Source organism: Bactrocera latifrons, unplaced genomic scaffold (genome assembly GCF_001853355.1).
Source record: "Bactrocera latifrons isolate USDA-ARS-PBARC rearing strain unplaced genomic scaffold, ASM185335v1 scaffold_72, whole genome shotgun sequence".
NCBI lineage: Eukaryota > Metazoa > Arthropoda > Insecta > Diptera > Tephritidae > Bactrocera > Bactrocera latifrons.
This window is the reverse complement of record NW_017537401.1, coordinates 33,128-48,623: the sequence shown is the minus strand read 5'-3', so window position 1 is coordinate 48,623 and position 15,496 is coordinate 33,128. Positions and strand designations below refer to the sequence as shown.

Sequence of the window (15,496 nt, the reverse complement as noted above, 5' to 3'; positions counted from 1 at the left end):
TGTGATTCGCATGTAACATTTATTGACATATTTTATGCCACTTATACTTGGCAATTGTTTACGCACAGCATTAAGCAAAGTGAGTAAAAAGTATTTCATGCAATTATTTATACAAAAAGTYACAGGCAGACAACAACAAAAACGTGCAACACAAAAAAAGTCGAGTAATTAAATCCTTCTCTACTTTACGCGGCGACGAGTTTTTGTGCCCACATTAAAAAAAATAATAACAAACAAGTAAGGAAGACTAAGTTCGGGTGTAGCCGAAGATGTCAGGGATCAAAGTCAACTTGCAATGATCAAAGCCTGAGAAAYAGTTTCATGTGTTGGCAAATTTTTTTATTAAACTGGGAAAAGTATCGCCTAGATTACATTCAATTAAGGGAGGCATTAGGGTTTAAAGGTAAATACTTTTTTTCCGAATTTATTTCTAAATATGGATCCATATTGTAATCTAACTCCCTTAAGGCAAGAGGATGCTCTGTTTAACGGTGTTTCCAAAAACGATACGATGATACCATTTCTTAAAAAAAAATAAATAAATGTAAAGGAATTTCAAATGTTTTCTGTTTAATGTAATCAGTACAATTGAGTACGGAATATAACATCATTACTTCTTTTGTAGGAACAAATTCGATTAAACCATTTTTCGAGTATTTTCTTCACTACATCATGTCATATGTCATGAATGGCACGTTCAATGTTGACTTATAAAGCTTAAAGGGACATTGATTTTTTGCTAAAGACCCATGACTTCTAACAATGCTACAATAATTAGTCGTATGATGTTAAATCACAACTTCTTGGAGGCCTTTCAATGTCACAGTTTCTTAAAATAATCGAATTTCCAAACCCTTCTCGCAATAATTCGGTTGTTGTACGTGCTGTGTGACACGTAACCCCGTTTTGTTGGAACCAGATGTTGTCAAGATCAACTTCTTCCAATTGCGACCATAAAATGGAATCCGGTCTCAAAATCAGCCAAGTCTCTATTCTTGAGAACGTTTTAGAATCGACAAATTGCGATCTTCAGCAAAACTAGCCTGAACGGCAGSAATATTTTCATTATTTCGAACGGTTCTTTGTCTTGTTGGYACTTGAAAATTTTGAAAAGAAAATCTACGCTCGAAATTTTCAACGATTTGACGAAAATTATATCATCCCTATTGGAAAACCAAGAACATATAATTTTTTTCTGAATTTCTTTAAGATTTCTTTACGAAAATTCGAAAGTATTTATGTTAGGTATGTGGGGACTAAAAGCAATATTTGGTTTAAATTGTTCTAGCAGTATAGATATAGAGTATATGAGATATATAATGTACAATTTTTACATCCGATCCCCTATCAACTTGGCTGTGAAAATTAATGCTTGTAGGGCATTTATTCAGTGACTATTCAGACAGTTTTTAAGAAAATCTGCAATACCAACCTCCTTTGGTGTTTTCSGAATTTCAGATCGATATCTCAAAAACTGAGAATATATTTTTTGTAAACATTGAAAAAAATATTATATCAGATATGGACTATACTTATCGGGTATATGGTTATAAACAACTTAGCTGGTCATTTATWCACATACTTTGTAGAGTTTCCGAGGTTTTTTTTTTTGTTTTTTTTTGTGTGTTACCTCATGACAAGTTTCTAAAGAGTGTAAAACTGTTTATATGCACCTGCACTTTTTTCCGACAAATGTATATAAATTTGCGTTAAACTTTTACTTTTTGCTTTTGTTTTTGACTATTGGTCATCACTGTCTCCGCGTACAGACGATATGCAACGTTSTTTACTTTAAGTATAACTAACTTTTATATGGTTGGGAAATAATTTTTTTAACTTGTTTATCAATRTGGCAGTTTTTATCTTACAACATGTCTACGGCGTATTTGTCATTGAACAGATTTTTAGGCGGAACTGCATTACATTTTGTTGGGCAATAACGGTAAACTGCCAACACATAAACCAAATACTCTAAACTGTTGATTAAAAATATTCTTTTAACATATAAATTTTATATACTGCAGCGTTCTAACTGTATTTTGAAATAAGTTCCACCTACGTTTTGAATATTTTTGTGAAAAACATCCACTCTRATTTTTGGAAGTATTGTGTGCTGATACCGGTCTCTAATAATTAATAATTAGTGCACATCCGTTCCCGGTTTCAAATTGCAGTTACTAAAAAAAAAAAAATTGCAAACAGAAATTCTCCCCAAGGCTGAGTTCACACAGGAAGACTTTTGTCGCCCAAATTGATTTTTCTAGCCGTGGAAGATCAAAAAATTAATACACTTCTAAGGAAAAACGCATTTTAAAAGTCAAATATATATTTTTTACCGGACGTATGTGCACATCAAGSAATGACGAAAGCATTTATGAAGTAAAGAAAATAGTATTGGTCAATCGTCGAATCACCATTATAGAAATTGCTAAGGAACAACCATAAGCAACGCGCCAAATCTTCATTGGTGMCACCTTACTTTTTGATCACAATATTATATCGATGTAAATATTTTTACCACAATCAGTGCACATATTTATAAAYGGATTCAGTTTTGATGACTGGTACACAGGCTGTTTTTAAACTACCTATATATAACTATAAGTACTGAGGTTACATATAGCAKGTATATACATATATTTAGTTAGGTAGTATGAGGTTCCGTTTATGGTAATTTCTCTCAGACAACCATGTATTAAATTAACAACACAAAGGCGGTGAACAGAATAAAATAATTAAGGAAAACATAGCCTGCGCAAATATACATACATACATCTGTACATATTAACTTGCCTTTRGCTGCTCATAAAAAACACAAAAACCACACGAATGGCGTGTTGCAACATAACCACAAGCGTTTGGCGCAAATTGCGTACTCGAGACTGCAGGAAAAATAATAATTATGCTTATAAGCATCCACTTCAGTTCTCAAGTAGAAAAAACACTGAAGCAACTTAAGAACTTTTAAAACTGTTATCTCAAACAGTTTTGACAATAAGGTCTCACCGCACTTGCAAGCTCAACAATGTATAATATGTACATGATCTCTGGCGACCATGCACGTYTTAGCACTGAACTTGTATTTATTTTGAGATTTTCACTTTCAAAAACAACCTCAACTCAATAAAGAGCTTTACTTCCATATTTACGAGACAAGTGCAACAACAAATCGCTGGTTAGCAAGGTTCACCCAAAATTTATCACGCTATGCAGCTGTCTTATCTAAAGCTGCATTTACGTGTATTTAGTCTAATTACTGCTTAATGGCCAAAAAATAGCGTATAAACACTAACCGCCACTTAAATTCAAAAAAGTAGCCAATGTCATACCTACTTGTCACTGATTTTGTCAGTATGTCAACAACAGATGAATAGCGTTGGAGTTGTGTTTACTGTTATTTTTATATATGTAGGTATTCTCATAGTATAATATTTGGGTGGTAAGCTGTTAAGACCGCATGACGTAGAGCGCCACCGAAGTTATGCCTTAAGCGCTTTTGATACAATGCATACGAATTATTCCCCGTTGACCTCMGGATTTTTGTGCCGCTTCGGGTATTTATTCAAACACATTGTAGTGTAGCTTAAAATATTCCACTGTCAGCTAARCAAACATATGTTTTGACACTAGCCAGCTCACTAAAGCATTCTTTATGATCAGATATGCCTGCCTCGCACAATATATACAGTATTGTGCAAAATGTATTGCAGCTTTCATGCAAAAAAAAAATTTAGTGTAAGTTTTTTTATAAATCTAAGTGAATAAGTTTTGTTAGGATTTTTTTATATATCTGTTAAGTTTTTTAACATCAAAAGTGATCTCCACCAGTTGTAATACACTTATGCCAACGATTTTTCCAGTCCTCCAAACATTTTTCATAAGCACTTTTTGGGATGGCCTTCAGCTCCTTCAGTGAATTTTGTTTTATCTCATTGTTCTACTGAAAATGGGTTCCACCGAGCGGCAATTTTAGTTTGAGGAACAAGGAARAAACAATCGGAGCCACATCTGGTGAATACGGTGGTTGATCGATTGTATTCACTGCGTTTTTGGCTTAAAATTCGGCAAAAATCGTGGCTCGATGCAATTGTACATTATCATCATGTAAGATTCAAGAATAGTTCTTTCACAATTCTGGCCTTTTTCGATGGATATTCTCACGCAAACGCCTCAATATGATCAAATAGAACGCCTTATTGACCGCCTGTCCCTCCGGAAGTATTTAATGATGCACCAAAACGCAAATATTGGGAAACAAGCGATGTGGTGTCCTTGATTTTTGAGTGGCCTTGATGTGTTTTTTTTTTTTTGGCTCCTTTTTCACTCCATATTAAGTTAACTACAATTTCCGGTTGTATTTTTTTTTTTTTTTTGTTCACAATAAGCCCATTTTGCGGTCATTCAAAATGAGTATTATAAAACTTCATCGAAATTTTCATAACAGCTGTTTAGTTTTTGCACGACACTGCATATACTAGATACATATCGTAGATGATTCGCAGAAAAACTAATAAAACTAAAATAAATATTTGACAACTCTCAAAATGTTTATAGCCAGTTGAAGGATTGTTTTTAAACAGTAGCTTTTATGGCAGCTAATGACGCATAGAAACTTAAATCCGTAAAACTTAAAACACAAAGCTTTATAATAACTTTATATTCTTACGCGAAAACTGTTATCTTTAGAAGTTACAATTAACGAGATAAGTATGAGTTTAACAGTAGGACCTCGGGAATAAAATTCAAGTTGCAGTAAATATGGCAYTTTGTGTCTCTTTTCTGCTCACGCAGTTTATAATGAACTACTTGTATATAATTTTTTATAGCAAAATCATTGTTGTTATTGTTTTCATTTATAATTTTTTAGCAAAAATGAAACATTTTAATTAACAAGTATAACTTTATAGATAATCAGCAAAAACAAGGCAAATTAAGTTATGACAAACATATGAATGTATGTCGCGCCATCACGTGCCCACTCTCATACGATAACATATGCTTTTTAATTTCATCAAAATAAATATAATTTTATTTATTTAATAAACAACGCTACAAAATTGTTAACTCTCAATGAGAGAGTTAAGTGATAAACGTGCAGRAGATTATATTTATTTGAGGAAAATCCACCAACTTTATAAATGCTGCATTAAATCTAGTAAAATAAAGAAAATATTGGAACAACTTAGCAAATTATTAAAAAAAAAAACATCGAAATAACAATTTTTACTAATATCGATAACTTTAGATTTATTTTTCAAATCAGTACCTCAGTGCTTGTATTCTCCATTTGAATCATTTTTTCTTTTATCTAGAAAACTGCTGTTTTTAAATCGCTAAAATTTGGAGACTATTTTCACACGCATTTTCATATGCATGTATGTAGTGGAGCTAGGTACACTTGTACTTACTCTATTGTCACTATCTTATTTTCTTTCTAATACCCCGCGTGAGAACGCCTGCACTTGTATACCGAGTATATTTGTACTCTCATTTGTACTATATATATACACTGGAGTTGGTAAAAAAACAAATATTACTTTTTACTCAGAAAAAAATTTTCTTGGACACCTCTACGCAAGGATCTCCAAGTATGAGCTCTKAATTGTACCGGGAAAGTCCTCTCCTTGCAATTTTCTATTTTTTTTCTATATCAGATATACAAGTTCATATCATATATACAAAAAAATATATATTTTRCGATTTGATTTTTTCACGAACCTTTCTGTTTAAGAGATAACCGCCGTTATCGGATCATTGTAGGATAGAGCTGCCACCAAATTTGGCACAGAAAATTACCCAAGTCAAGCCTACGATTTCCGAGAAAATCCTTCAGATCTGATCTCTATATCATATAGCTGCCATAAAAACTGAGCGATCAAAATCATGCTCTTATATGGAAAACTCCTTTATTTGACCAAATAACTTCATGAAATTTGGCATAGCTAATTATCCAATCCATCGCTATAACCACCGTAGGAATTTTTCAAATCGTAGTACTATAACTTATAGCTGTCATACAAACTGACCGATCAAAATCAAGTCCGAGTATGGAAAACTTTTTTACTTGAAAAGATATCTTCATAAAATTTGGCATGGATTATTTTCCAAAGCAACGCTACAAACTCCAATTAAATTGTTCAGATCGGCTTACCATAGCATATAACTCCCATACAAACTTGCCTACCAAAAATATGTCCTTGTTTTATTAAACTTACTAATGTTTGCTTACTTTTTTAATTAAATTTCTATATACAAAAATAGTTCCACTTTCTACATCTCTGCACAAAACTTCAACGCGCACTCATACGCCATGTCGCACAGCTATAACGAAAACGAGTATGTATGTACTGTGAAACTTACGAAATGCTCGTCAATGGCATTGCTGCTTGAATTAAGATATATCGTTCGTAAATCTAACATTGAAAAAATCGTTTAATCTAGACKTTAGCACTTGTATTAAATTAACTACAATTTAGAAGCTTGTGTGTCTGCATATATACATGCACATATGTGTGTGTGTATATATCTTTAGAAACATAGCTGGCGCAAAAACAAAGCAGCCAATTAGCGACAGTCACTTTTTCACTTGGCTGCCATTTCTTCTGACTCTGGAAAGGCATGATAGAAGTGCTTGTGCACTAATACAAAGTTAGTTATATGTGCCGTTTTTCACTTATTTGTATGGCATGTGTATATCAATTACATAGCAATAGCAACATATATGCACATACCTCATTATGTGAAGAGAGTTTCTATAAAAAATCTTATATACATATACATATATATATATATGATAAATCATGTTATCACACATATGTATTTAGGAAAAATCAMGTAGAATTGTTTTTCTTTTTATCGAATTTGTATGTGTGTCTCTTTGYGGAGCTCACAACTACTTTCACACATACAATTGCAAAATTGGCGCACTATGAAAACCTCCACCACCTTCTCAATTCAATGCCAAGACATATATTTTTGACATATGTAAGCATATTGGGGATGCCACTGATTGAGCCGCCGTTTGATGTCGACTTCTACATTTACTCGTCATTTCTCACTCGCTACTCGGTGACTAATTTCACATACTATTTCTTATATGACTATTGTCAATTAGTTACATGATACAATGCTTATATACAAACAAACTTACTTAGCTGTGGTACCCGAAAAAAAACAAATATATTTAAGGGAATTTGGTTTAAAAAAAGTAAAGCCAAATAAAAATATAGCACAGCAGGCAGTAATTAAGACAATCTGCAGCGCTACATATACATATAAATGTTTAGCTGTAAGAAAAATTTCTAAGCTGCCTAGTTACTAAATATTAATCACAATTTAACGGTCAAGTGAGGAAAAGTTCGTGCACCGCTGCAAATAAAATCGCAAATTTCRCCATTTCAACGCGAAGGAAATTAGTTTAAGAAAATTGTATAAGCAAATTTGAGTGCAAGTGAGTGCTAAAGCGACGCCATTGAAGAGTTATGTGACTTCTAACCAGATCAAGCTACTGTTGTTGTACATAAATCCATATATACAAATAGTCACCTATACACACACTCGTAATATTTGCGCTCTATCCATATGTGTATTAGGTATAAATGTACCTAATGCCAGTCACTTGTGACGGTCAATGGCAATTTTCACTTGTTTGTTTTACTTCATGTTTTTATTTTATTTTTTCTATTTTGCTTTTCGGTTTTGCGTTCCACTTTTCTGGATTTCTTAATTTTACAAAACAAAAACATACACGCTTATAAACTACTCATGCGTGTGTGTGTGCATTACTCTGAAATTAGTTTGCATTCCTTTCAATCTCAGCAGCAGCAGCATAATCAACTTTATTATATTAAAGAAATGTGCATTTTTTATGTTTTCTCATTTTTGTGTGAGGGTTATGCGACCAAATTCACTTAGTTCAAACGCCACTTATTAGARTATGTGCTCGCATTAAGCTCTGTATTGTGTTATACAAATTTGCTTATGCAAATATTCGTATCTGATATCCAGCSGTTCATCCGCGCGCAGAAAATCTAGTAATTGTTGTTAGTGTCAATGTCACAATTTAATAAATATTAATTAACAAATTAACTTTAATCACAATTAAGCTCAGCGCTTAACTGGCATTAACTGATTGCAGTGAGTCACCTGTTAAGTATAAAATGTTACTTTTTCTGGTGTGTGGCATTAGATGAAGGAAACACGATGTTATTCAGAGTAGAAATAAGAAAACAACGTTAATCGCGCCAAAGCTAGAATGCCCTACGTAAGGAAAGACACAAGCAAAGATGTTTTCACACAAGAATGGTTCAGTTTGGGTGGCAGCTATTTGCTATAGTAGTCCGATCACAAAAATTTCTTCCAATTTCGTAGCGTTGCCTTGGAAAATAATTCATGTCAAAGTTCGTTAAGATATCTCGTTAAATGGGAAAGTTTTCCATACAAGCACTTGATTCCAATCGTTCGGCAGCTTTATCTTATAGCGGCCCGATATCAGCAATTCCAACAAATAAACAGTTCAAAAACTGCATATACACACAGACAGACAAACATGACCAAACCAACTCAAGTCGTCAACAATCGTGGAAAACTTAATACACCCAATCAAGTCGCTGGTTATATAAGTGCTTCTTGATCATGCAGTAGCCAGTGAAGAATGCGACAAGTACCCTGAGTTTGTCCCTAGGTAGGTTGATTACATATTTAAACCTGCTGAGGCTGTTAACAATACCTTTCTCTGCTTCCTTTTTCCTTGCGGAGCAGCTCTTTTATTTTATGAGGACCCACCGGAATGAAGGGTTCAGGTCCCACCATGTTAGTGGATACTGCAGAACGAGCGAGCTCACTGTTAAAGTGCTTTATGACCACAGATAATTCATAATTCTACAAAACACTAATCCGGCTATAATGTTACAGTCAAAGGGGAATGCTTTAGATCCATGATTGATGATTTCATGACTGAATTAAAGGATGTTGATGTGGACAAACTTTGGTTCCAGGCAGCATGATAAATTTTTCTTTGCTGGCGTCCAGACCGTTGTACCAAAGATACCTTCTTTTCTCACCGTTAAAGTCGCCAAGCACGATGTTGACATCGTGGCGGGCAGCTCAAATAGGTGCGCTCCAAGCGCTCAGGGAAGCGACAGCGCAAATAAGTGATATATTGAAGAACTTTAACTCACCGGGACAAATTCCAGGCGACAGAGTCTATCTCCCTCCACTGTTGTAAATGTCTCTTGGTCAGAGGCACCTTAACAATTAAGGGACCGGACATTCCAGGTGCATGCCCTTAAATCGTAATCCTTAATAMGTTTGCAGTGGTCGTCATCAAAAATGGGTCTCTAATTGGAGACTGTTTGCTTTTTTTCATTGGTAGTATTTTTTTACATGGCGCGTCACTAACTCAGCGTGCAATCCGGGGGAGGATTCGTCTACTCACATTAGCTCGCCTTCAAACGGAGGTATTATGGCTAAGCAGAGGATTCTTGGTCTAAGRCCGGAAGTCGTGAGTTGCTTGAGCCATATGCAAAAAAATCGGTCCTGGCTAATCCCAAATTGATTTTTTTGGAACACATTGCTCTTTTGAAGGTGTATACTCAATATAGCTAAACCAAGTCCGGCTTTAAAGACTTTTTCAATGGAGGTAGCTTGACACTCTTAGGAGTTTGTTAAAATGGCTCGTTAAATATAATATCATAGGCCGAAATCAATAGAACTTTAAAAAAAAAAATCCTTTATAAAGGCCTTACTCGCTCAAAGAACATTTGTGAATGCATGGGGAGAACCGAGTACTAACGCACTTTCAAATATTATAACACTGATAYTTATAGTCTAATATTCATCGAGCTACGAATAATCCCACTTGGAGAACTAGAAACACCGGTCCGTTTTGTTGAGCGCAGAACTTATAAGTATATATGCKGTTTGAGAAACTATTTGTTATTGGAACAAAACACTGCTTGAAGTTAGATTCGAAATATGCCGTAAACAAAGCAGCAATTCGTGCCAAATTTGCATAGTTATTGACTATCAATCTATATACTACTAGACATTTAAGACTATGTATAAAGCGTGTAAAAATCATAATAATACTCACCGCCATACATGACGAAYAGCGTTATCTTCAACATTATCAAATTCGGATTTATGCCATTGCGCCGACAGAATTCGCCAAATTTCGACGGYTTCACCTTCTCTACCGGCACCATGTCAATGGTCTCGGTAGCAGTCTCCTCACCACCGATTATTGCCATTTCGTATGCTACGCGTACACGCTGCCGTTGGTAATATCACAATTGCAAGTTTTATTATATCGGTGAAATGTTTAGACCTTAGTGAGGCGCCACCGCTGCACCTTTGCTTGTTGACGCTTAYGCGACGCGCTGAGTTGTRCGGCGCGCGCAGCTGCTTCACTGCACTACTGCTTCTCTACACTACTTCACCACTTGGCAGTGGGTCCAGTAAATTATGGCGCTGAATGTTTGCGYGCCGCCACCGAAATGTAAACACCGTAAATATAACAAACTCCAAATGCGCAGTGCTGCCGCCTGGCTCTGACACTAGTTGGAAGTTGTGGGATGCTGGTTGCTGGTTGCTGCAAGCTGTTTGAATGTTGAGCGTATTGGGAAGGGTGGGCGCGTTGTGAAGGGTTGACTTGTTATGAATAGTTAGGGCGTTGCGAAGAGTGGGTGCGCTGTGCAGAGTGAGCGCCTTGACGAAATGCCGCGGTCGGTTTGGTATTCTACTAACGTATGTGGGTTTTAGTTGCCACAGTATAGCTTTRCGCGCGTGTGTGTGTATATTTTATGCCGTTTTTATGAAWTAAAAAGAGTTTGATCTCGCAATTGTACCGAGTTAAATACGCGCTTTTGCGTCKACACATAGACTCCCTCACTGTAATTTCAGCGCCACACACATACACAGTCGCAGTATTTGTATTAAGGTAGCTAAAAGACATACGTTAGGCCGCCCAAGCAACCTACTGAGTAGTCTTTGTGCACAAGTGTTCAACAAAATTGTTTCTACTGTCAKGCAATTGTATTGGTACGCTGTATATGTGTGCCGTTGCGATCATGTATTGATATATATATTTGCTATATATTCTATGTGCGACACAATGACTCCGCACACTCGCTAATACGTTGATTTAGGTGTACACTATTTGTATGCAAGTTTTCAACAGTGCTTCTAAAGCTCCATGTATATGTATGTGTATGTGTTTCCAGCACAAGTATGATGAAGTATATGTGAGCGCGCGATGAAACACTTGAAATTAAACGTCCGTTCGTCTTGATTAAATTCAATTTAAGCAGATAATCAGCGATTTATTTCAATTCCATTCACAAAACAGACTAACTAAAAAAAAATAATAAATAAAATCACTCAACGAAAAAGTAAAGTCCGCATCTAAGCGGCCACTTTCTGCCGTCACACTGCTGCGCTATTGCGTTTATTATTTTTTTTATTTTTATTTTTTTGCTCACACGTTTCTTTCACTAGATTTTCGTACGTTCCTGTTGAGGAAAAAAAATTATGCAATGGTGTTAGTGTATGTGTGCGTGTATATGCATAGTGTGTGGGTTTGTGTGCGCTCCTGAGCTTTTAAGCTGTAAGCTCCGCTTTCAATTTACGTGCGCTTTTAATCCAATAAATGTTCAGCAAATGGTCGCGGACAACGTTGTTGGCATTGAAAAAGTGAACTGCTGCTCGGCGAGTAGTTATGATTAATTGTTTTTTAATTCGTAAATTGTCGTTTTCTCTAATTTAAACACTGCTCAGTTATATGTATTTTTCACTTTTCGGCTAAAAAAAAAGTCCTTTTTTAATTTCCTTTGATTTCTTAGTACACTATATACTATATATAGTTTGATATTTAGCACTGGAGATGTTGCAGAATTTTTAATTTCGCTTTCAAGCTTATTAACTGTTATTTACAGCGTTCGTTTCACATTTTTTTACTTAAGCACCACAAAACAACTTCATTTAATATTTTATGCAATAAATTGCTAAGTCTGAAATAATTCTTTATTACTTTTTTATACATATGTATATTCCACAATTTATTGCTTTACACTGCACTTTAAGTAGCTCTTTTCTGTTTTTTTTTTTCGTTTTTTATATTTTTTTATTATTCAATTTTTTTCAATTCACCCGCTGCCTTGCAATGCCACTTTAGAACGTTGTCTGCCGCCTGCCACACTCGCTGCGTATGTCCGAACAAAGACTAAATTCGTTTTATCACTCAGACTAAAGTTTTATAAACAGATCTTATAYTTTTCATCATCACACTGCTCGACTTTTGCTCACTGTCAACGCGCCGAATCATCTTTCATATTTCCTTACGATCTTTGCTGGCTGCGTCGTTCAACTATCACCGCCTACATATTATTTCGCTCGTTACTATTCATGCTCGTTTCCACAATTAACTGTGCTTGTGCATCTTAGTACGTGTACCCTAGGATAGCGTTACTCGTACTAGCTAGTATTGCTGATCATCACGCTGTTTGTTTTTTGGAAAAATCGGATTTTGTGTATGAGATTTTGCGATAAGCCATTTAGTGRGTGATTTTTGCTTACCTAGTGGAATTGCATGGAGAAAAAGATAGGAGATAATGGAAATGCTGATAAAATCGCGCACAAAACACACGCTAGTTCCGATTATGATAAGGCATATTTGTCGAGATGCAACAACAACTTAATACAGCAGCGAATGCACAGTGGAGTGACGGCAGCGCAAATAGGTTTCCATGGAAGTAGCTGAAGACAGTGAATTTTGCTGTTATCCAACTTAATATCTTACCGAATTTGAAGGTCTAAGGGCAGTATCTCAATTTTAAGGGAACAATTAAAGCATATGGTTGATTTCAGGGATTCTAAATTGTGACAAAAAAGTATCAGTAAGTTATCATTAAATTCCCCGGGGAAATAATATTTCAAAAATATTATTTTGCTGAGTTAATATGACTCTCCTTAATTACTATACGAAATATGAGGGCGACTGATAAAAAACATTAAAAAAGTGAAGGATACAGCGCTTAGAAATCATCAGGCAAGTGTCAGAGATATGGCAAGAGAGCTCGACATCTCTCACTAGTCCGTTCGAATGATTTTGGTGGATGTTTGGGTATGAAAGGCGTTCTTGCTCGACTCGTCCCGATAATAATAAATTTTCTTCAAAAAGAGTACCGTAAACGGATCTCTTTGGACGAATTCCCTCAGATTTATGGAGAGCATTATAACAGCCGACGAGACTTGTGTTTATGAGTTTGACATCCAAACAAGTCAACAATCATCGGAATGGTATCCGAAGGAAACCTAGAAAAAACCGAAAAAAGTTGTCCGTCGACGAGCAAGATTTTTCGGCTTAAAATTAACTCAAAAACAAAAACAAACAAACTCTGAAAACAGCGATCCGAGGAAGACGCGCTTTCAGTTTTTAGAGCCACTAGCTAATTAGGTCTGTCTAACGACACACTTAGACATTTTAGAAGCAATAAAAACTCTTCACTCTATTGTCTTCTCTCTGAACAAGTCCGTTCTTATATGTGTAACCTCCAAGATGGATTTCTTCTTTTGTATGGTTTCACAAAGACTACATATACGTGCGATCTTTGATCAGCCATCTAACCAAACTTAACCTCTGAGACGTTCCAAGATACTCACGACGGATAATTTCGATTCTTTTCCTAGATAAAGCCTTACATTCGCATAGAAGATGCTTTATAGTCTCCACTGCTTCTGCCTCCTAATGACTTCTACAACAGTCATCATATGACGTTCATGGTGTACTAGTATGTCTACCAATTAGATAGTGACTTGTTAGCACACCTACTATTCATTCGTTTTGAATTTTGCGCGACCCATATTCCATTCATGCTGCGTTTGCCTGCTTATTGACCAAGTTATCGACTGATTCCAGAGCGACTGAGCTATAAATGTAACATGTTTGTCGTTTAAATATTAGCAAGTTTTCCGGTATCTAATTGTAGCGTAGTGCCTTTTCTCTCTAAGACTTGATACTCCTGATATGTTGCAGAACCTTCTGTAGATTTATTTTAATGAAAAATGAAAAGTGTTAGATCCACTAAGAGACCAAGGCATTATTACACTAACTTTGAAGAAACCCTAACAGACTTTAGTGTCATTATATAAAAAAATGCTTATGAATACGATCATATCTCCAAAGCTATTATGAAAATTAACTTCAAAATTTCGAAAAATATTCTCAAATACATGTATGGTTGACATAACTTTTTTTATTCAAAAATGGTTGTAATCGCTTAAAACATATTGCTAGATTTTGAGTCAAAGAAAATTTGTTTCTTAACTTTTTTGGCATCGTTTGAAACCATTTTCTATTATAATTGACCCAAGGATTGTCGAGTCAAGTCTTATTACATATCATTCTACACTTTTTATTATATGGAGAGCAAGGTCAGGCAGATTTGGTTTTAATAACAAAAATGCATTGCCGCTATTCAGTTATTCATCCCAACAAATCGCTKATGTTATTGTTATTAGCAACCAATGAACCCGGAAAAAACTGGTTCATTTCGACTTGTCGCAACGCTCAAGCTGTAACGGAGTCACCGCATGGCAGTTTGGTTTTTATTGTCTTACGTATAAAAATATCGAGCAGCAAGCTTCAAGACCTGTATTGAGAGGCAAATTTACTGTAAACGGCCGTCTTATATGCAAAGCGTTTGAAGATCGAAAATAAAATAATACAAATAATTKCAAATTTATTTATATTTAGCGAGCTTTCACCTAATGTGTTTATTATTTAGAATAACATATATTTGTTCTAATTTAGTATAGCATGTATTTGTTGTAGAACAAATTAAGCGCGCTACACGAAAAAGTTGATCGATTTACTTGCAAACATTTTTGAAATGTATGGGTTTATTTTTGGCATCTAATATTATACATTCTTTAGTATTGTATCCTACTTTTGCAAAATTACCATTATTTAAATTATWATTTTTTATTTTGGTACCAAATCTACCCATAACCCAAATACTTTATCTAATTCGTTGTATTTACGCGAACTTTTCCCTAAATTTAAGAGTTATGGCCTGAAATTTAGTACACGTATTTTTCTCTTCAAGTAGCTGCTTATTTRTCGGAACTGGTGAAATCGGAACATTATAGCATATAGCTACCATACAAACTGAACGATCGGAATCAAGTTCTTGTATGAAAAGCTTTTTTTGAAAAGATATCCTCACAAAATTGAGTATGGATTATTTTTTTGAAGTCAATGTTCTATGTATGATGTTGTTCTAATCGGATCACTATAGCATATAGCAGCCATACAAACTGACTGATCATACTCAAGTYTTTGTATGGAAAAAAWTTKTATTTAACAAACTATCTTTCCAAAACTTGGCGTGGATCAACACTACAACTTCAGAAGAAATTTTCCAAATCGGGCCACTATAACGTGTAGCTGCCATACAAACTCACTAAATGAAATCGAGAATAATATTTTTTCTTGGTA

The 15,496-nt window shown here is 35.1% G+C and overlaps 2 protein-coding genes across 9 annotated transcripts in view; one reads left to right on the top strand and one right to left on the bottom strand.

The window, feature by feature from the left end:
* The window catches only part of LOC108976065, a 46,687-nt gene extending 34,270 nt beyond the window's left edge, over positions 1 to 12,417 (bottom strand). The window contains exons 1-3 of one of the 8 annotated variants that reach the window (XM_018944977.1): positions 11,628 to 12,297; positions 11,481 to 11,510; positions 10,094 to 11,352 (exon numbers count right to left, since the gene is read on the bottom strand). In XM_018944977.1, the coding sequence (XP_018800522.1) occupies positions 10,094 to 10,250 (157 nt within the window). In that variant the 5' untranslated portion in view covers positions 10,251 to 11,352; positions 11,481 to 11,510; positions 11,628 to 12,297. Of the gene's footprint in view, positions 1 to 10,093; positions 12,298 to 12,339 lie in introns of those variants that run through there. The other 7 variants (XM_018944979.1, XM_018944975.1, XM_018944976.1 and 4 more) reach the window with 7 other exon arrangements.
* LOC108976043 (protein bunched, class 2/F/G isoform-like) overlaps positions 1 to 15,496 on the top strand; it is a gene marked incomplete at its 3' end in the record, with an annotated part of 38,984 nt that overhangs the window by 581 nt on the left and 22,907 nt on the right. The gene's annotated exons all lie outside the window — the stretch shown is intronic.